General features: G+C 45.6%; 1 protein-coding gene across 1 annotated transcript in view; it reads left to right on the top strand.

Annotated features, from left to right (window-relative positions):
- The window catches only part of DNAH1 (dynein axonemal heavy chain 1), a 144833-nt gene that overhangs the window by 18196 nt on the left and 105250 nt on the right, over nt 1–21387 (top strand). The window contains exons 13-21 of the mRNA XM_065408329.1: nt 3509–3734; nt 4492–4611; nt 5812–5894; nt 6636–6777; nt 7930–8085; nt 9549–9747; nt 10753–11006; nt 11815–12027; nt 20519–20683. Of these exons, the coding sequence (XP_065264401.1) occupies nt 3509–3734; nt 4492–4611; nt 5812–5894; nt 6636–6777; nt 7930–8085; nt 9549–9747; nt 10753–11006; nt 11815–12027; nt 20519–20683 (1558 nt within the window). The remainder of the gene's footprint in view (nt 1–3508; nt 3735–4491; nt 4612–5811; nt 5895–6635; nt 6778–7929; nt 8086–9548; nt 9748–10752; nt 11007–11814; nt 12028–20518; nt 20684–21387) is intronic.

A 21387-nucleotide genomic window follows, 5' to 3' on the forward strand; every position in this document is an offset into this window, starting at 1 on the left:
AAGAGGGGAAGTGGGATACCAGGAGGAAGCACAAGCAGGAGAGCACAAGAGAGCACTGAGAAAGCAGGACAATCAGCGAGTTATCTTAAGTGCCTACACACAAATGCAAGAAGCCTAGGAAACAAGCAGGGAGAACTGGAAGTCCTGGCACAGTCAAGGAATTATGATGTGATTGGAATAACAGAGACTTGGTGGGATAACTCACATGACTGGAGTACTGTCATGGATGGATATAAACTGTTCAGGAAGGACAGGCAGGGCAGAAAAGGTGGGGGAGTTGCATTATATGTAAGAGAGCAGTATGACTGCTCAGAGCTCCAGTATGAAACTGCAGAAAAACCTGAGAGTCTCCGGATTAAGTTTAGAAGCGTGAGCAACAAGGGTGATGTCGTGGTGGGAGTTTGCTATAGACAACCAGACCAGGGGGATGAGGTGGACGAGGCTTTCTTCAGGCAACTAACAGAAGTTACTAGATCAAACGCCCTGGTTCTCATGAGGGACTTCAATCACCCTGATATCTGCTGGGAGAGCAATACAGCGGTGCACAGACAATCCAGGAAGTTTTTGGAAAGTGTAGGGGACAATTTCCTGGTGCAAGTGCTGGAGGAACCAACTAGGGGCAGAGCTCTTCTTGACCTGCTGCTCACAAACAGGAAAGAATTAGTAGGGGAAGCAAAAGTGGATGGGAACCTGGGAGGCAGTGACCATGAGATGGTTGAGCTCAGGATCCTGACAAAAGGAAGAAAGAAGAGCAGCAGAATACGGACCCTGGACTTCAGAAAAGCAGACTTTGACTCCCTCAGGGGACTGATGGGCAGGATCCCCTGGGAGAATAACATGGGGGAGAAAGGAGTCCAGGAGAGCTGGCTGTATTTTAAAGAAACCTTATTGAGGTTGCAGGAACAAACCATCCCGATGTGTAGAAAGAATAGTAAATATGGTAGGCAACCAGTTTGGCTTAACAGTGAAATCCTTGCTGATCTTAAACACAAAAAAGAAGCTTACAAGAAGTGGAAGCTTGGACAAATGACCAGGGAGGAGTATAAAAGTATTGCTCAGGCATGCAGGAGTGAAATCAGGAAGGCCAAATCACAATTGGAGTTGCAGCTAGCAAGGGATGTTAAGAGTAACAAGAAGAAGGGCAGGGAAAGTGTGGGCTCCTTACTGAATGGGGGAGGCAACCTAGTGACAGAGGATGTGGAAAAAGCTAATGTACTCAATGCTTTTTTTGCCTCTGTCTTCACGAATAAGGTCAGCTCCCAGACTACTGCACTGAGAAGCACAGCATGGGGAGGAGGTGACCAGCCCTCTGTGGAGAAAGAAGTGGTTCAGGACTATTTAGAAAAGCTGGATGAACACAAGTCCATGGGGCCAGATGCACTGCATCCGAGGGTGCTAAAGGAGTTGGCGAATGTGATTGCAGAGCCATTGGCCATTATCTTTGAAAACTCATGGCGATTGGGGGAGGTCCCAGATGACTGGAAAAAGGCTAATGTAGTGCCCATCTTTAAAAAAGGGAAGAAGGAGGATAACTACAGGTCAGTCAGCCTCACCTCAGTCCCTGGAAAAATCATGGCGCAAATCCTCAAGGAATCAATTCTGAAGCACTTAGAGGAGAGGAAAGGTGATCAGGAACAGTCAGCATGGATTCACCAAGGGCAAGTCATGCCTGACTAACCTAATTGCCTTCTATGATGAGATAACTGGCGCTGTGGATGATGGGAAAGCAGTGGATGTGTTATTCCTTGACTTTAGAAAAGCTTTTGATACGGTCTCCCACAGTATTGTTGCCAGCAAGTTAAAGAAGTATGGGCTGGATGAATGGACTATAAGGTGGATAGAAAGCTGGCTAGATCATCGGGCAGTGATCAATGGCTCCATGTCTATTTGGCAGCTGGTATCAAGCGGAGTGCTCCAAGAGTGTTCTGGGGCTGGTTTTGTTCAATATCTTCATTAATGATCTGGAGGATGGCGTGGGTTGCACCCTCAGCAAGTTTACAGATGACACTAAACTGGGAGGAGTGGTTGATACGCTGGAGGGTAGGGATAGGATACAGAGGGACCTAGACAAATTAGAGGATTGGGCCAAAAGAAATCTGATGAGGTTCAACAAGGACAAGTGCCGAGTCCTGCATGTAGGACAGAAGAATCCCAATAGTGTGCCCTTGTTGCCAAGAAGACTAACGGCATTTTGGGCTGTATAAATAGGAGCATTGCCAGCAGATCGAGGGACGTGATCATTTCCCTCTATTCGACATTGATGAGGCCTCATTTGGAGTACTGTGTCCAGTTTTGGGCCCCACACTACAAGAAGGATGTGAAAAAATTGGAGTCCAGCCAAAGGGCAACAAAAATGATTAGGGGGCTGGAGCACATGACTTATGAGGCGAGACTGAGGGAACTGGGATTATTTAGTCTGCAGAAGCGAAGAATGAGTGGGGATTTGATAGCTGCTTTCAACTACCTGAAAGCGGGTTCCAAAGAGGATGGATCTAGACTGTTCTCACTGGTAGCACTAGCAGATGACAGAACACGGAGCAATGGTCTCAAGTTGCTGTGGGGGAGGTTTAGGTTGGATATTATGAAAAACTTTTTCACTAGGAGGGTGGTGAAGCACTGGAATGGGTTACCTAGGGAGGTGGTGGAATCGCCTTCCTTAGAGGTTTTTAAGGCCCGGCTTGACAAAGCCCTGGCTGGGATGATTTAGTTGGAGATTGGTCCTGTTTTGAGCAGGTGTTTGGACTAGATGACCTCCTGACGTCCCTTCCAAACCTGATATTCTATGATTCTAAGGGATTAGCCATACCAAATCAGAACACTGGTGCATCAAATCCAGCCTCCAATAGTGGCCAATAACTGATCCTTTCAGAGGAAGGCAAAATAGTTACTGGTGGAATGCTGTATATTGTTGGTAGCAGTAGGCATTCCTGTCTGCCCCTGACAACAGTCAAATTCCCTTCTGATCTTACTGGTCAGAAAATTACTCACCCCTTTTGACAATCTAGTTAGCGTGTTTGTCCTCCTGCAACTCTGCCTTTTCAGGCTGATGACATGGTGTAGGAAGTAGCATTTCCCTTTGTTTCAACCTGCCTGTTCCCACTGCTAAAACCCCCATCCACACCTCAGTCATCCTTTTGCCTCATTTACTTTCACCTTCTTCTTTTCAGGCCTCCTGTCCTCGCCAGTCTTTAAATTGCGCTTTAAAACCCATTCTCTCTTCCTTGAACAGTTGTCAGTTGGGTTATTGTGGGGTGTCATCTCTATCTTAGATTGTAAGCTCTCAGAGGCAGGGAATGCATCTCACTCTATGGTTCTAAAATATGTAAATTCAGAGAAATCTGTGGGTTTTTAATAATAAATGCACCTGTCATTAATTTCATCTCCTGAACTTTTGGACAAAGGTCTAATGACATCTATGTGAATGTGTATATATGGCATGTAGGGATGAGTGTTCTCATGCGCTGTATGGTATGGGTTGGCTTGTCTTTGATTATATTTCTGGTTGTAGAGAGTACCAAGCCCAATGCCCCTCTGCCCAGGATGTGAGAAATATAGTAAACCTGCACTTGTCTGAAAAGGAGATGCTGGACAACACTCTGCCAAGCTCCATCATCATCGGTCCCTTCTACGTCAGCATTGAAGGTGTCAAGCAAAATCTGTCCAAAAAACGCAAAGCCCTAGCCACCTCCATGTTGGACCTACTGGCTAAGAACCTACACCTACAGGTGGAAAATGTAAGTTTCACACTTCTCTGTTTTGTCTTGCATCTGTCCCCCTATTTCAGGAGGCACCACTGCAGAGAATTTGGGATTGCACAGTGGCCAAATGATAGCAATTGAGGTCACTCTAATGAGGAAGTTTTCCAACTCGCATTGGAATGGTTAGGTAGGACTAGTGGCAGAAGCCAATTGAAAAAGGCTAGAAGGGAGATGTGAAGAGCCAGTTAAATCAAAATGTGCCTGCATTCGTAACAAATTCTGTGCAAGAAAGCTACACCTATTGGCATGGAAATATTAGTGGCTCTCTACCATCTCCTAAATAGTTATGTTCATGGATTTAAAATTATCTGCCTCACTGCCAGTTGGAAGTTCCTGCAGGAAGCTGATGAGGTTAACTAGAATATATAGACAGTTACATGTGTGAGGCAGGTGATGAAGGGCTACTAACAGGAAGAACTAGAATAGTACTGTATATTTGTAGCTTTAGACCACCCTTACAGTGGGTCACAGCCAGCTTTTTGACTTAAACTGGAGTCTGGCATATGAGAGATTGGTGGCCTGATTTTCATAGGTGCTCCACACACACAATTGCCATTAACTCTAATGGGAATTGTGAGTGCTCCTCTGAAAACCAGGTCTTAAGCCTCTGTTGTAGTCCACTGATTAAAGGTAGTGACCCCATAGGAATGAAACCCTGTAGCCCATTAGAGAAGGCTGCAGCTGCTCCTCTATTCAGTGTGTGCATTTACACATTCTTTGTGTCCTCCTGCAGATCTGTGAAGCATTCAAAGCCATCAGCCGGAAAATGTATGAGAAACCAAACAGCATTGAGGAGCTGGCTGAGCTGCGGGAGTGGATGAAGGGAGTCCCTGAGCAGCTGAAAGCGCAGGAAGTAGGGCATGCTTTTCTGATCAAAAGGGGGTGCCCAGTAGAGCCAGGGGATAAAAACTTGGGAATAGAGTGGATGGAGTCTTGGAGGTAGATCTCCCACTGCTTTGACATTTTATTATCCAGCTCTGAATCTTCCTGGAACAATAGGTCATTGCAAAAGCTGGTTCAGCTCCTTAAATTAATCCATGTTTGAAGAAATGAGATCTGGCCAGTCAGTCCAATTACCTGTTTTGTTGCTTGGGAAACCTTGCCTCTGATCCAGGCTGTTATGAAGCTTTGAGAAGTTGTGTGGTGTTCACAAGCTTTGTAGCTACTGAGCCCCTTAAATCCAGATTTTCAGCTGACATATGAAATTTAACCCCAATGTCACTTATGCAACTGGGCATGTGTGTATAAAACCAGTGTGTCTATGCAAATTGGGCAGTCAGATGCCTAGCTACCAGACTGGTATGTGCTCAAGCAGGTTAGGTGCACGCAAATGTCTTTGCAGGGGAAACTTGCAAAGGCAATTGAAAATGTTGTCCTTAATGTATGCTGTATATCCCTTCTACTTCTTGGTTAGCCATTCAATACTTCTGCACAGATATTGGATCTTGACTTTTTCTGTCTTCTGAAAATTAATTACAAACTTTCAAACCATAAAAATATTGCCATGATTTTCCTCTCATACCAGTTATAAACAGGTGTAGCTCCAGGGACTTCAATGAAGTTACTCCTACGTTGTACTGGTATGGTATATTAATATTATAATTAATTTGGCAGTAATACCACCGAGTTATTAGACAGAGCTTTTCATCTGTAGATCTCAAAGCACTTTACAAAGGAGGGATGTATCATCCCAATTTTATAAACAGGGAAACTAGGCACTGAGCAGTAAAGTGACTTGCCCAGGGTCACTCGGGAGGCCAGTGGCAAAGTCTGGAAAGAGCTGGGTTTCCCAATTCCTAATCCAGTGTCCTACCCACTGGGTCACACTCCCTTTCATATATGTAATCTGAGGATCACTCACACCATAAGTGTTTAGAGACTCAGACCCACTGCTTTTGTGGTATAGAAGTCCTCTGTGTTGGGGTAAGGTTGTGTGACGATGGCATGTGTCATGCAAATGCAGTGTGTATCCTGCCAGACAATCCCAATAAGCAATATGTTCAATACGTGTGATTTGGAGGATGTCTACTTTTCTCTCTGTCTCCCTGTGTAGGAACTCATAATTAAGGTCATGGAAGATTATGAGGTTATGGAGGAATTCCTTTACAACCTTACCCAAGATGATTTCAATGACAAGTGAGCATTTCTCTTACTGTCAAAGCAGCCTATTTTGCAGCTATTACCATTCTTAATGTCTCAGGGTTTGATTTGTATACCAGGTGCTTCCGATATTTTTATGTGGCAGTTCAGGCTAGATGTGCATTGAACACCTGATTCAGAAATTGAGTCTGTAGAGGTGTGCAGGTTCACACTGTCTCCTGGCCTGGGCATGAGGCAAACTTGTAGTAATGGACCTCTTTAACAAATAAAAGACCTTATCTGCCAGCTTATTTTTATTTTTTGTTTTATTTTATTATTTCTATTGCTGTAGCACCAAGAGGCCTCAACCAAGATTGGGGCCCCCTCTTGCTAGGTACCGTGCAGAAAAATTGTAAGAGAGACAAAAACAACAAGGAGTCTGGTGGCACCTTAAAGACTAACAGATTTATTTGGGCATAAGCTTTCGTGGGTAAAAACCTCACTTCTTCAGATGCAATCCACTCATCTTTTACTAATACACCGGATTTCTCTTTTTTTTACAAATTCCTCTCCCTTTCCTGAGCCTTTTGTTACTGAACAGTTTAGATGCAGACACTGCATATCAAATAACAAAGCACCAAAAAATATGCTTTGAAACCTTGCACGTTTCTGTTGCTGGTCAGCCTCCTTCATCAGTTTGATTGGGTTATCTAATTGTTACGCTCATCATCATTCCAATAATAGGCCTCAGGTTGCTGCTTCTCATCTTTTTTGTATTCTCATTCCATCTGAGCTCAGGTGGGCTGCGAGCAACTGGCCTCTGAAAATCGCCACACAGACGGAGATGATTCGGCAGCAGCACCTAGAAGATGAAGAGAGGTTCCGCAAAATTCAGCTCATGGATCAGAACAACTTTCTGGAACGGCTGGATGGTCTGCAGGTACTAATAATCTAGCACTAGGGGAGGCTGTCCTAAACCAGCCCTAATCACAAAGACTTGAAATCATTGCTGTCAGCTAGCTGGGGTATATTCAGGAGCATTTGCAATTCTACGATCAATGGTAGGGCCAGTTAAATTTTTTTTTCTAAAAACTGCTTTTGGATGAGAAATTATTTGAATTCCATGGAAAACTTCTATTTTTCATGGAGAAACTGAATGCTCGAAAACAGAAATATTTTTGTTCTGAAATGCTGCCGCGGTGCCTCGAGGAGCTGCTATGGGCTGAGCTCCCCAGCTAGACTTCATCTCCCATGATGCACCACCTCTCCTCACCAACAGGGAAGACCATGATGCACCATAGGAGCTGTAGGCTGGGTTCCATGTCCAGACTAGATAGGAGAATGAGACTGAGGCACCTGAACAGCAACTCCCAAGAGATGCAGTGGCAGTGTTTCAAAATCAAATATTTCAGATTTGATTTTTCACCAAAAACTTGAAATTATCCATAGGAAAAACTCCCCATTTTGGACCAGCTCTAATCAATGTGCCAACTGATTTCAAAGACTCTCTCCAATGGGTATCACTAGGGGTAATGGGTTGAAATTAAGCAAAGAATTTCCTAAAAGTGAAGACTGGTTGGCTGTGGAATAGTCTACAAAAGGAAGTGATAGAAGCCCCTGACACTTTAGTTTATTAAAAAACAAAAAAAATTGGACAAGACCCAGGAGAATATAATATAGGAAACAATTTTTTGGGATGGAAAAAATGACCTAGTAGATCTTTCATTTTAATTTCTGTGGTTCCACGTTGCTAGCGGTACAGCTCAGAATAGATAAATTTGGGCATGGACTGATGAGTGGGTGGCAATCAATTGCAAGAGGAAGAGGCAGCCAGCACCCACATTTGTTCTTTCTGTCAGCTGATCTTGATCAGGGCTTATCATTGCCTCCTCACCACCTTCTCCGTGGCCTGAAGAGAGCTGGAATTAGAATAGGGGAGAGAGAATGTGAAATTTAAAAAGGGCTTTAGTGAGAGCTGTCCGATTCTCTACATGCTGGAGAGCAACAAAGAGTGAGCAGTGAAGCTGAGATTCTAGAAAGCAGCATTCAGCGTTTTCAGCCTGAGTTCCACATACTGCCTTTTCTTTTCCAGCTGGTCGTGGCTGGATTTTCTGTCCATATGGACATTACACGAGCACATGAGATAGCAAATGAAGCGAGAAGGGTCAAGAAGCAGTTGAAGGAGTCTCAGCAGATGGCGCTGCTTTACAACAACAGGGAGCGGATATTTGGATTGCCAGTTACTAATGTAAGTGTCAGATCATGGGTTCTGTTGTGTTAGCCTCTGCAAACAACAGACCCTTGGTCCTGACTGGGGCCTTTGGGTGCTACTCCAATGCAAAAAAAATAAATCCCCTAGGTAATAACATCCCAATTGTGAGCTTAAATAATTTCTTTCCTTCTCTATCATTTTGGCTTATCCATCAGTTCTTATGTTAACTAGAGAGGACCAGCAATCCATTCTGATGGTCACTCCATTCCAATGCTCTCTGCTCATCTCTTCTATGCTGTGGAAGAGCTGGTCCAAGAAGACATGGAAGGGTGAGCAAGTTCATAGGGTATTTAATTGCCACTTCTGTGGCAGAGCTCTACCTATCCATGCTCCTGGATCAAGAGTTCATGGGGTAGTGGTAGCCAGGTGTATGGGAGGCTTGGCTCCTGGATCATAAAGATGGGAAAGCTCATGAAGTAGCAATTAGTTACATTCATTACTGTTGGAGAGTTACTGCACAGAATATGGGCATGAGTGGCTGTAATTACTTATGTCACTAGTGTTTTATAGTCACATACAGGAAAGTGATTTTGTGAATTTGGAAGGCAGAGTGTTGTCTTGAGGAAATAATTTTAGTCACAAACACTAGTGGCTCTAGCTACTCATAAATGCCCATGCACATTTTCTGTCTCTTTCCTTTATGGCTATTGAGTAGAATTATTTGCTCTAATAATTTTCTGTATCTTAACTTTCAATAGCTTAGTGTGATTTTTTTTCTTTACTGTTACATCCACAGTTGCAACTAGGGTCCTTAACAGGTACGTCCTCAAAATGTGTATGGATCCATTGCATCCACAAAAAATCTCATATTACTGATGCGATAGAGCATTTGCAAATGAAAATCAGCTAACTGCACATCAGATTAAGTGTTTGCATGCACGGATATGGGCTTCTGCAGGTGCAACTCGAATGTATGCATTTTGGCCAGCATGCTTGATGCGCCCTCCTTTGAGAAGTTGGCACTAAATGTCATAGGAATAAATTAAGTCATGGTTTTAACTTGGATTAGAGTTAAATGGAACTGTGCCCATGAATGTAAGGTTGAATTTGGCCTAGAGGGCCTTTGTTTTTCTGTGTATGTCCTGTCTCTATCCACAATTTTGTATTGTTTCATGACTGATTGGTAAGGGCTAGGTTGTGCCTTGGGAGAGCACAGGGTCTTCCCCCTCCAAGCATCCCCAGGGTTGCAAGTCCCCTGAGAGGGAGCAAGCTGGAAGTGACGCTATGACCCTGTGCCTGTCTGCTCTGGCTAGCAGTGCAGAGGGGAGCCTAATAAATCATCTTAAAGGATACTGGACCATGTGCATTCCCCTTGCTTACTCAGGAGCTCCAGGTGGGATTGTGCCTTTTTGCCAGGGCCACATGGTTCTGTAAAATATGAGTCACTGTTAGAGGAAAATATGCCCATTGTTCATTAATACTTTTTTTTCTTCACAAAGTATGATAAGCTGTCCAGGATGGTTAAGGAATTCCAGCCATACTGGGATCTCTGGACCACAGCATCAGACTGGATACGCTGGTCCGAGAGCTGGATGAACGACCCCCTCTCTGCAATTGATGCTGAACAGCTAGAGAAGAATGTCAATGAATCCTTTAAGACCATGCACAAGTGTGTGAAGCAGTTCAAGGATGTACCAGGTAACTGGGAGAGTTTGGTTTGTGCACCCCAGCACACAAGGCTATGAGGAGTGTCATGAAGACCTCACTCCTGTGATTCAGCAGGTTATCCCATATGTGTTCTGTGTGAAGTGAGCTTGGGTGGTCACATGCAGCTCTGCAGATCTGCGTAAAACTATTTCAAGTAAATGCCCCCACCCCCCAAAAAATGAAAAGAGATTTAAATTTGTAGGTAAACTTCCCCATGTCCCAGTCCAGGATTCCCAAAGATGCATCCACCAGTCTTCTGAAGTAGTTCTAAAACCATCTTCCAGTTGGGTTAGAGTGAAATATATTCTGCAGTGGGAGATTTTGATTTATCCTTTTTAACTTGAGCTCTCTCCTGAACAATGCAGTGAATCATCCCCAGTGGAGGAGGTTGTGAGTGGATGTGACTCATGATAAGTAGAAGCAATAAGAATACCTGCTTTTGATCTTTTCATTCCACTGCTCCTCCAGGATGTAGTTCAATATCCACTAAGGCCATGAGTCTGCCAGTCCTTGTGTGACACATAGCAGGGAGTGCAAGAATTCAAGTGCAACCAGAGGCCATACTTGGCTGCAATTAAAGTTAATTCCTAGATGTAATTGACATACTAGGTGGAAGTACTACTAAATTTCATGGCCCTGGCATGCTCACTGCCTTACTCTAAAGGTGCTAGAAAAGTGCAGGCTGTGGGCAGTGAATAGGTGTGTCTGAGGAGACGTGGGCTTACGTGTTGTTTCCAATATGCAAATATGGCACTTGACTATGCTCCTCCCTTTTTGGCCTTATTCCTGCTATGAGGCAGCATCCTCATTAATGCAAGCTTGGGTTCCCCAATGCTCCCTGTCCTGCCGTTCACTTTTTGCATTGTGTTGGAAAGCATAGCACCGCTCACCTGCACTGTTCAGAATCCAGCTCTATATGAAGCAGCATCCTCCACCCATCATCTCATTGTTGCTGATGTTATCTTTTTTGGTTTGTTTTTTTCCTGCTCCTTTAAGCATGCCAGGATGTAGCGGTGGAAATCCGGGGCAGGATTGAAGAATTCAGACCATATATCCCCCTGATTCAGGGCCTGCGCAATCCTGGCATGCGGAACCGGCACTGGGAGATGCTTTCCAAGGAGATCAACATCAATGTTAAGCCCAAGGCCAATCTGACATTTTCTCGCTGTCTGGAGATGAAGCTGCTGGACCACATTGACAGCGTTGCCAAAATAGCTGAGATAGCGGGCAAGGAGTTCTCCATTGAGAATGTGAGGAGAGCATCTAATGAGGGTTTCCTTTCAGTGTCATAGTTCATGCCCCAAAGTTGTCTCTAGATGGAAGTTTTCCTTATGACAACTCCATGCTTTCATGAGCATTAAAATTCACTCTGAGTGTTACAGAAATCCCAGAGAGAAGCAGAATGCAGTTTAGAATGTTGGTGTCCTCGCATGGCTGGACAAATCCTCTGTATCTGTGTCAGGGAGATTAGACATTGGTATGGTGAATCAGCCATCATACAGTGTGTGTATGGAAACAGGGGAGAAGACTGGATGGCTCAGTGGAGTCGTTGGTTATATAGATATAGTCTTTCACCTTCACGTCACAAGTTCAAATAGGGCCTAAGATGGTCAGGACTGAAAGTCACTATCATCTGGCAGCTTTTTGTTTTGTGAAATGGGTTTGTGAGCTCAGTCCACTTCCCAGTGGGCAGATATCCATACTGCAAAAGCCACCATTACCACTGTCTCTAACGGCGCTCTACTACCAGACTCAGTGGAGGTGCCATGGCATCAGTGGGCATGGAAATGAAGTTACTTTCCCTTCCTTGAAGGTGGTCCTTCAGGATAGAGCTGAGGCTCTTTGGATGGGGCAGAGGAAATTTGTGCTGTTGCTGAATGTTCTGTGATTAAATAGATGGCTATAGTTTCCAGTGTGGAAACCAGCACCAGCACCTTTCACAGGAATTAACATTCACCTAGTTTTCAAATGATGGTATTTGAGTGTAAGTGGAGGAAAGCATTATGCCATGTCCATGTATTGAGACCTAAGGTTAAATTGCTTCTCCTCATTTCCCAGGCACTTGATAAGATGGAGAGCGAATGGGTCTCCATCCTGTTTAATGTAATGCCCTATAAAGAGACAGAAACCTTCATTCTGAAGAGCCCTGACGAAGCTTCGCAGCTCCTAGATGATCATATTGTCATGACTCAAAGCATGTCCTTCTCACCGTACAAGAAACCCTTTGAAGACAGGATGAACACCTGGGAAACCAAGCTGAAGATGACACAGGTACCAATTTCCCACCTGCTGCCAAAGGAGGGATTGGGGCTTTTTGACTCTGTTTGAATAGAAAGAATGTGCAGTTCATAGAATACCAGGGTTGGAAGGGACCTCAGGAGGTCATCTAGTCTAACCCCCTGCTCAAAGCAGGACCAATCCCCAGACAGATTTTTACCCTAGTTTCCTAAATGGCCCCCTCAAGGATTGAACTCACAACCCTGGGCTTAGTAGGCCAATGCTCAAACCACTCAGCTATCCCTCCCTCCAGTTGCAACCAAGGAGCTTGGTGATATGTAGATATTCACAGCACATCTGTGCTCAGGGAGTCAGAGGGGCTCTCATAATTCTTCTGCTTTAGTAAATGGAACAAACCAGGGGCCTGATCCCACAAATAGCAGGGGTGAAATCCTGGGCCTATTGCAGTCAATGGCAGCACTCCCATTGCCTTCAATGGGCGGAAGATTCTACCCCAGGTGTAGTTCCTCTCGCCGTGAATAGTTCTATTGACTTGCATAGTAGTTAGCACTTCGCCTAGTGATATTCAGGCCCTACCATAGTCAAACTGCATGTTAAGGGCTTGATTCTGCAAGGTGCTATGCTTTCTTATCCTGATCCTGCAAAGCACTTAAAGCACATGCTTAACTTTTATTAGCATATGAATAGTTCCATTGGACTTTAATAGTCTACATACATGCTTAAAGTTAGGCACATTCTTAAGTACTTTGCTCATTCCAGGGTAGAAGAGAATGCTGAGCACCTAGGAGGGATCACACTCTACTTGATGTTAGTTGTAGATGGGAGCAGGAAACAAATCCTAATTAGCTAATGTTTGTAGAGTGTTTTATAAATTCTAGAAGTAACAGCATTGTTGTCTGTTGTTTATAATTATTTCATTTTACTTATGGGAGCTTACCTGCCCATGTGTGATTGGGCAAGGGGTTGTCAAATCTGCTTTACTTGGCTAAGAAGGACACACAAAGGCACCCTTGACCCTATGGAAGCAGGTGATGTGGTAATCTGGCTATATTTATATATATATTGTGTGTTAGTGTGTGTTTTGGCTGTGACACTGTGTGTGTTTGTCCCTGGCTGCTGTTCTTTCTTTTTGCCATTTATTCCTGTCACTAAAGGTACAGAGTTCCACAGAGTGACTGCACTGATATTTCTGCCAGGATAGCGAAACTTCTCCACGTATTTCTCCTTTCTCTGATGTAGCAAAAACAGTCTCTGAAGTCCTGAGAGTGAGGGAGATGGCCTTATAGAATTGAGTGGCTCTAAGGGTTGAACAGCTTAGTTATTACTAGATGTACTTGTCACATTGGCTGGAGTGTTTCACAACTGAAAATGCCAACCTCAGAGCAGACTGTCAAAAAGCAGGGCAGACACCCCAAACAGATTGTATGTTCTATCATTAGAGTTTATCAACCCAGTAACATGTGTGAACTTCTGACGCACTATAAAGTCTTACCATAGAGTCACTGACAGACCTCTTGGGCATTCCAGGCAGCTTGTCTGGGTGTCAAGATAGGATTTATGATAGTTGGTTGCCATACACCAAAGATCACATAAAATTCAGGTTACTTCCAGTCCCAAGAGACCAGTCACTTACCCCAGGTCAATTTGTACCTCAGATCTCACACCAAAGACAATATCTGTAGCCAATCTTACAGTAAACTAACCAAGGAATTCTTAACTAGAAAAAATAAATGAGAGAGTTATTTACAGGTTAAAGCTGGCAAACACATACAGAAATGCGTTACTGTCTAGGGTTTTAAAAAATGACAGAGTTGTAGCAATCTGTCAGCATGAATGTCTTTTGGGGCTAACCCAGGTTGACTCTGGAGATCTCTGCTTCTGTTTCCTAGCTCCAGCCCTGTGAGAGTCCAAACAGCAAAGAGATGAAAAATGTTCACATCAGCTATCTTTATTTCCTTCTTCCAGAATTCAGGCTGATGGGATGAGTTCTTTTGCACGTAGCCTGTGCAAGGGTGATTTAGCAAAGTCTTTGTATTTTGATGTTCCACAATGGCCCATTTAGTTTTGATAGCCCTTCTTGATGGGCAAGAGGTAATACCTTTCATAGGGATTTAGCACTAGGTAAAGTTTCTTATTTGGTGAGTTAGATAGTTCAGAACAAACATTTCACAGCTCTATAGCAAATACTTAAGTATTACCTTATAGCATGGAATACAGACATTATAAGTAGGATTAATACATGTAGCAACTTCCAAGCATTTTGTAAAGTCTAAACCCATCGTTATATATCCAATACCCATCTTAACCATACTAACACACACGTGAGTTGCACTGGTTTCCAAGGATGAATTTTTCAGTGCTCAGCTGAGGCCTAAAGCCTTGTCTGCCAGCATCACAGTATGGACTGTACTTAACTGGGGTTGCTTTAGACCAGGGGTAGGCAACCTTTCAGAAGCGGTGTGCCGAGTCTTCATTTATTCTCTTTAATTTAAGGTTTCGCGTGCCGGTAATACATGTTAACGTTTTTTAGAAGGTCTCTCTCTCTAAGTCTATATTATATAACTAAACTATTCTTGTATGTAAAGTAAACAAGGTTTTCAAAATGTTTAAGAAGCTTCATTTAAAATTAAATTAAAATGCTGATCTTACGCCGCCAGCTTGCTCACCCCACTGCCAGCCTGGGGTTCTGTTCACCTAGGCCTGCAGTGGGCTGAGCAGGGCGACTCGAGGTCAGGGCAGAGGGCTGGGGTGTGTGTGGAGGTGCAGGGCAGAAGGCTGGGTGTGTGTGTGGGGGGGTTCAGGGCAGACAGCTGGGGGTGTGTGGAGGTGCAGGGCAGAAGGCTGGGTGTTGGGGGGCAACTCAAGGTCAGGGCAGAGGGCTGGGTGTGTGTGGAGGTGCAGGGCAAAAGGCTGGGTGTTGGGGGGAGGTCAGGGCAGAGGGCTGGAGGGGTGGGGGTGCAGGGCAGAAGGCTGGGTGTTGGGGGGCAACTCAAGGTCAGGGCAGAGGGCTGGGGGTGTGTGGAGGTGCAGGGCAGAAGGCTGGGTGTGGGGGGGGGGGGTTCAGGGCCGGGGGGTGGGGGTGTGTGGAGGTGCAGGGCAAAAGGCTGGGTGTGTGGGGGGGTCAGGGCGGAGGGCTGGGGGTGTGTGGAGGTGCAGGGCAAAAGGCTGGGTGTGGGGGGGGTTCAGGGCAGAGGGCTGGGGTGTGTGTGGAGGTGCAGGGCAGAGGGCTGGGTGTTGGGGGCGACTCGAGGTCAGGGCTGGGGGGGTGTGGGGGGTGCAGGGCAGAAGGCTGGGGTGTGGGGGTGGTGCAGGGCAGAAGGCTGGGGTGCTCGGCTCGTGGGGGTGCTCCCAGCCCCCTGCCCTGAGCAGCTCATGGCAGGGGGCTGGGAGGGATATGCCCTGTTCCACCCCCTTCCCCCAGGCCCGTCCCTACCTCTCTCTGCCTGCTCTACAGAGCTGTGTGCAGCCTGCCGCTCTTCCCCCTCCCCCTCACAAGGGCCATCCCGGCAGGGAGAGGGAGGAGGAGGGGCAGAGGGGCCGGAATGCACCAAGCTGTGGGAAAAAACGGGGGAGGAGGGAAACTTGGCTGCCGCAGGACCAAGCTTCTGCCTCCTGCCCCCGCAGGGGAGAGAGGTGGGCGGGGGGCCAGGACACACACCCCCCACCGCTCTCCCCTGCGGGGGCAAGAGGCAGAAGCTTGGTCCTGCCGCAGCCAAGCTTCCCTCCTCCCCTGCTTCTTCCCCCAGCGTGGCGCTTTCCGGCCCCTCCACCCCTCCTCCTCTCACCGGCAGGCAGCGTGCCATTCAGAATCGGCTCGCGTGCCATGTTTGGCACGCGTGCCGTAGGTTGCCGACCCCTGCTTTAGACTATTTAAAGACCATCTGTGCATTAAAAATACATGGCAAATTCCATGAGAATTACTGTGGGATTCTACCCAGCATCCATGGGAATTTTAAAAGAATTCTTTATTGATGGGATCACAACCAAAGCCAAAAGGGGAAATCCTCCTTTAACACTTAGGCCTGGTCTACACTACGGGGTTAGGTTGAATTTAGCTGCGTTAGGTCGATTTAAAAATGAATGCATCCACACAACCAACCCTGTTTCTGTTCCATCGACCTAAAGAGCTCTTAAAATCGACTTCTGTACTCCTCCCTGGCAAGGGGAGTAGCACTAAAATCGACTTTGCTGGGTCGAATTTGGGGTAGTGCGGGCACAAATCAACGGTATTGGCCTCCTGGAGCTATCCCAGAGTGCTCCATTGTGACCGCTCTGGACAGCACTTTGAACTCCGATCCACTAGCCAGGTACACAGGAAAATCCCGGGGAACTTTTGAATTTCATTTCCTGTTTGGTCAGCGTGGCAAACTCAGCAGCTCAGGTGACCATGCATTCCCCCCAGAATTGTGGAGTGTAGAATGTTTCCACGCTCCCCCTATCATCTCTGTCCCTGAGGTTATCGCAGATTAGAAGGCGAAAAAAACGTACTTGTGATAACATGTTTTCCGAGCTCATGCAGTCCTCCCGCACTGATAGGGCACAGCTTAATGCATGGAGGCATTCAGTGGCAGAGGCCAGGAAAGAATTAAGTGAGCGCGAAGAGTGGAGGCAGGACACGAGGCTGAGGCTAATGGGGGAGCAAACGGACATGATGAAGCATCTGTTGGAGCTGCAGGAAAGCCAACAAGAGCACAGACCCCCGCTGCATCCACTGTATAACCGCCTACCCTCCTCCCCATGTTCCATAGCCTTCTCACCCAGACGCCCAAGAATGTTGGGGGGAGGCTCCGGGCACCCTGCCACTCCACTGCAGAGGATGGCCCAAGCAACAGAAGGCTGTCATTCAAACAGTTTGATTTTTAGTGTGGCTACAATAAGCAATGTGGCCTTGTCCTTCCCTCCTCCCCCACCCCACCTGGGCTACCTTGTCCGTTGTCTCTCTTTTTTTTTTTTTAATTAATAAAGAAAGAATGCATGGTTTCAAAACAATAGTTACTTTATTTCAAAGGGAGAAGGGTGGTTGGTTTACAGGGAATTAAAATCATCAAAGGGGGCGGGTTTGCATCAAGGAGAAACACACACAACTGTCACACCGAAGCCTGGCCAGTCATGAAACTGGTTTTCAAAGCCTCTCTGATGCGCAGCGCGCCTTGCTGTGCTCTTCTAATCGCCTGGTGTTTGGTGCGAAACCATTGTCTGCCGTTGCTTTCACGGAGGGAGGGGCGACTGATGACATGTACCCAAAACCACCCGTGACAATGTTTTTGCCCCATCAGGCATTGGGAGCTTAACCCAGAATTCCAACAGGCGGAGACTGCGGGAACTGTGGGATAACTACCCACAGTGCACCACTCTGTAAGTCGATGCTAGCCACAGAAGTGAGGACGCACTCCGCCGACTTAATGCGCTTAGTGTGGACATACACAATCAACTGTATAAAATCGATTTCTAAAAATCGACTTCTATAAAATTGACCTAATTTTGTAGTATAGACATACCCTTAGGCAGCTTTGAAAATCTCAGCCTAAGAGATTTGGCCACTGAATTCCTAGTCATTTTAATTGGAATTGGGTATCCAAATCCCTTAAATAACTTTACAATCTCATATTTAGTGGGTTTCAACTTCATCTACACATTTATTTTATGTATACCTTTGTGAGTGCTCACAGAAACCTCTCTTCTGCCTGTCTTTATAGAAAAGACACATAATTATACACCTGTCTGCCCATGCAATATAAAGAGCAGTGAGTAAAGTGAACCTGAGAGATTAGGAGCACTTGCAGCTGCCAGTGAAGTTTGAGTGCTCAGCACTTCTGAAGATCAGACCCCTGTGCTGTGCTTTTCTGTTTTTAACTTGGCTAAAACACTTTGCTACATTTTTTTTAAATTAAAGATTGGGGCCCTCCTGTCTCTAAGTAGCTCCTTTGTCCAGCTGCTCATATAATGCTTTATCTGCATCACTGAAGTTAATGGGAGTTTGGCCAGTGATTTCCGTGGGACCTGGATCGGGCCTACAGGCCCAAACTGTGCCACTCAAAATATTGAGTTAAGGGAGCTATGGAAAAAACAATGGGCCAGCCTGTGCCAGACTTGCTCACACTGAGCAGTGCCTTGCGCCATGAAGTCTCATTGATTTCCATGGGGTTATGCATGGCATACAGTGCTAATCACTGTGAGCAAGTCAAAAGTGCTCAGTCTTGCTTTAACTCTGCCAATGGGAGCAGAGTTCAGCCAGTGCTGGCTCTTCTGCAGATCCCCTCCAAAGGGGTTGTAAGGAAATGACCCTTGCTCTTTATACCTGTGGTAGCTTCTGTCAGGGTGTGGCTGGCACTGCTGCTCTTGATGTATTCACACTCTCAGCAAGTTATCAGGTTGCAGTCACTTGCTCCTCCTCTTATATACATGGAGGATTTAGTTAGGATGAACAAATGGTTATTACAGACCCAACTGATTTTTCCATACTGAATACACTGGTTAGCATATGTTCCATTGTGTTCAGCTCGATGCTCTGGAAGACCCCAGGGTGAAGTTTCTTAGCCTCTGTGATCTTGTGTTAAAACCCAAGTCACATAACACTTAGGAGCTTCTTCCTGAAGGCTGCCATCTGCCTAAAGACTGGCTTTGTTTGAGAGATTAGCAGTATGGGGTGATCCAGTGAAGAGGCAGTAAACAGGCCCTGTCTAAACTAAAAATAACCCATGTTTAATTGTGGCCGACAAACATGGTTGTGACTAAATCATGTTATACCATGACTTATTCTTGTCTGTATGGACAGGACCATGTTTTAATTTAAGAATCTGCCTGGGATAATATGTGGTTCTTTAACCTCGATATAAGGTGGCATTTTTTTTTGGGGGGGGGGGAGGGATAGCTCAGTGGTTTGAGCATTGGCCTGCTAAACCCAGGGTTGTGAGTTCAATCCTTGAGGGGGCCACTTGGGGATCTGGGGAAAAATCAGTACTTGGTCCTGCTAGTGAAGGCAGGGGGCTGGACTCGATGACCTTTCAAGGTCCCTTCCAGTTCTAGGAGATGGGATATCTCCATTAATTTAAATTTATTTAATTTATTTTCCTGCCACACAGCTGAGGAAAAAACAGAGTTTGACTGCATCCATGTTTAACCAGTTCTTTGTAATTTTTGTCCCTCTGTTAGCCCCTGAGGCTGCATTGAGCATGTTCTCTCCCCAACCCCGGTGCAGCTCCAACGGTGCTAGCGATGGCGGGAGCACTGCTGTGGGTCAGATTCAGGCATTCTTATCACGTGTCGTTGACAGCTGCTCTGATCAGGGTTGGCTGACACAGTAATAAAATGAGCAGTATCCGGTCCACAGTAGCAGGTGCACTATTGCTAGAATTGGAGGGGTTGTATTGGTGCCAGAGAAGCACAAGGAGAATTTAAGAAAATCTCTATGTGGACGCAGCCTTCAGTATATATTGCCATCAGCTGAAAGCGTGTCACATCCTAGGGACACTCTACAAAGCTTTGCAGGATTCTATGGAACTTGAAACATCAAGTAAATGAACATTGAACAATGAGATGTTATTTCCATGTCTTAGCTGGTTCTTGAACACCGTGTTCTGAATCCCTTTCAGGCAGTATTTCCTGTGTGTTTTCTTATTTTAAATGTTTGGAATTTATCCAAATATTTTATTTGAAATGTTCTTAATTGAAGTTTTCATTGAGCACTCTGTGAACAAGGTCAGATTGAGCTGGTATTGGCGGGAACTGTATGCTAGCACTTCTCTGGCAGCCACATCAGATTCTGCAGAATTTAAGCTTTCATCTTAAAACATAGTAAAAACTTTGCACTTCCTGTTGCAAAGATAACCACCTTAGGGCTAGGCTCTCTGGAACAGCAATGCACCCCATGGGGATTTGATTTCTAAAGTGCACTGTGTTGCACATTAATTGGTCCATGTAGCCTCCGCTGGAATGCAGTAAAGGTTCCCTGGTGTTCCTTAACGTAGTACTGTTTGAAACAGCACTTTGTTAAAGCGCACTAGGGAATCTTTAGTGCACACCAGCAAGGTCTGCACAGACCAATTAATGCACAAGACGTTAGTGTGCTCTAGAAATCACACCCCATAGGGCGCATTACCCCTCTGTGTAGACAAGCCCTTAATGTGACCTGATGTTGTCCTGTTGTCTACAGGCAGAGAGAGGAATAGCTCTAGCAGCTTAATGCTGCACCCTTAAGTCTGTGGCTATTTTAATGTTTACTTCAACGGGAGAAGGATAGGGTCTATGTACAGATGTGAACCACTCCCATTCATCCCAGTGGATGTTGACTCTGATGCCTATTTGTGAGAATTTAAATGTCAATGTTAGCAATGAAATAATAGGAAATTATTTTAGTAGAGACAACCAGCTGCTCTGGGTGGATTTTAGTATTGTGGGTGGTGTTTTAGGAGAAGATCACCTCTCTTATCTCCAATCTGAGCCCACGGCATGTAGAGAGGAACTGTTTTAGGAACTGCACTTATTGCAGTAGGCCTCTTGACCTGATTACATGACTTCCCACCAGGATGTCCTAGAGGAGTGGCTGACATGCCAGCGCTCCTGGCTATACCTGGAGCCCATCTTTAGCTCAGAGGACATCAATAGACAGCTGCCAGTAGAAAGCAAACGTTACCAAACCATGGATAGGACCTGGAGGAAGATCATGAAGAATGCTAATGAGAACAGAGAGGTAAGGCTGTGTGTGCTCACATGGCATGTGTGTGTATATGTTTGCATGTGCACACTTGTATACTGCATGCACACATCTTTGCCTGGGTATTACTATCTTAGCTGCTTGAGTATGAATTACAATTGAATCCTTTTTTCCTGTTGCATTCTTTGTTCACTTGCTTAGATTGCAGACTTCTCAAGGTAGGGACCATGGGCCAAATTCAGTCCTGATGGAAACAGATGCAGCGATAGTGACTTACCTGCAATTGTGCACACTTATTCTAAAGCTACATTTGGCCCCCTTTTCTGTACTTGTCTGTAAAAGCACCATGTGCAGGTATGGCACTGCATGAATAGTACCCTTGGTCAGGGGAGCTTGCTAAGATTCTTCTTTTAAAATGCTGTTTACATTCCAGAAACCAGGGGTGTTTCTAAACTGTGTGCTGAGCCACTCGCCACAGCTCTGGCACTTCAGTAACTTGCCCACATTTCCACCTCCCCATCAAGGGTGAGCTGCAGAGACCTGCACCTGAGATCTGCCCCACGATATGCAGTGGGATGCAAAGTCTGTTGTTTCCCCCACATTCCTGTACAGCAGAGCCACAGCCTTTAATTTGCTTTGGGCCCTTACAAATAGGGCATCTGGTGACTTGTTCCGTAGGCTAATCCTGTCAGGTGCTTTTGCAGCATGACCTGGCTCCCTCCCACCACCCACCTCCTGGT

Source organism: Emys orbicularis, chromosome 7, assembly GCF_028017835.1.
Source record: "Emys orbicularis isolate rEmyOrb1 chromosome 7, rEmyOrb1.hap1, whole genome shotgun sequence".
Lineage (NCBI taxonomy): Eukaryota > Metazoa > Chordata > Testudines > Emydidae > Emys > Emys orbicularis.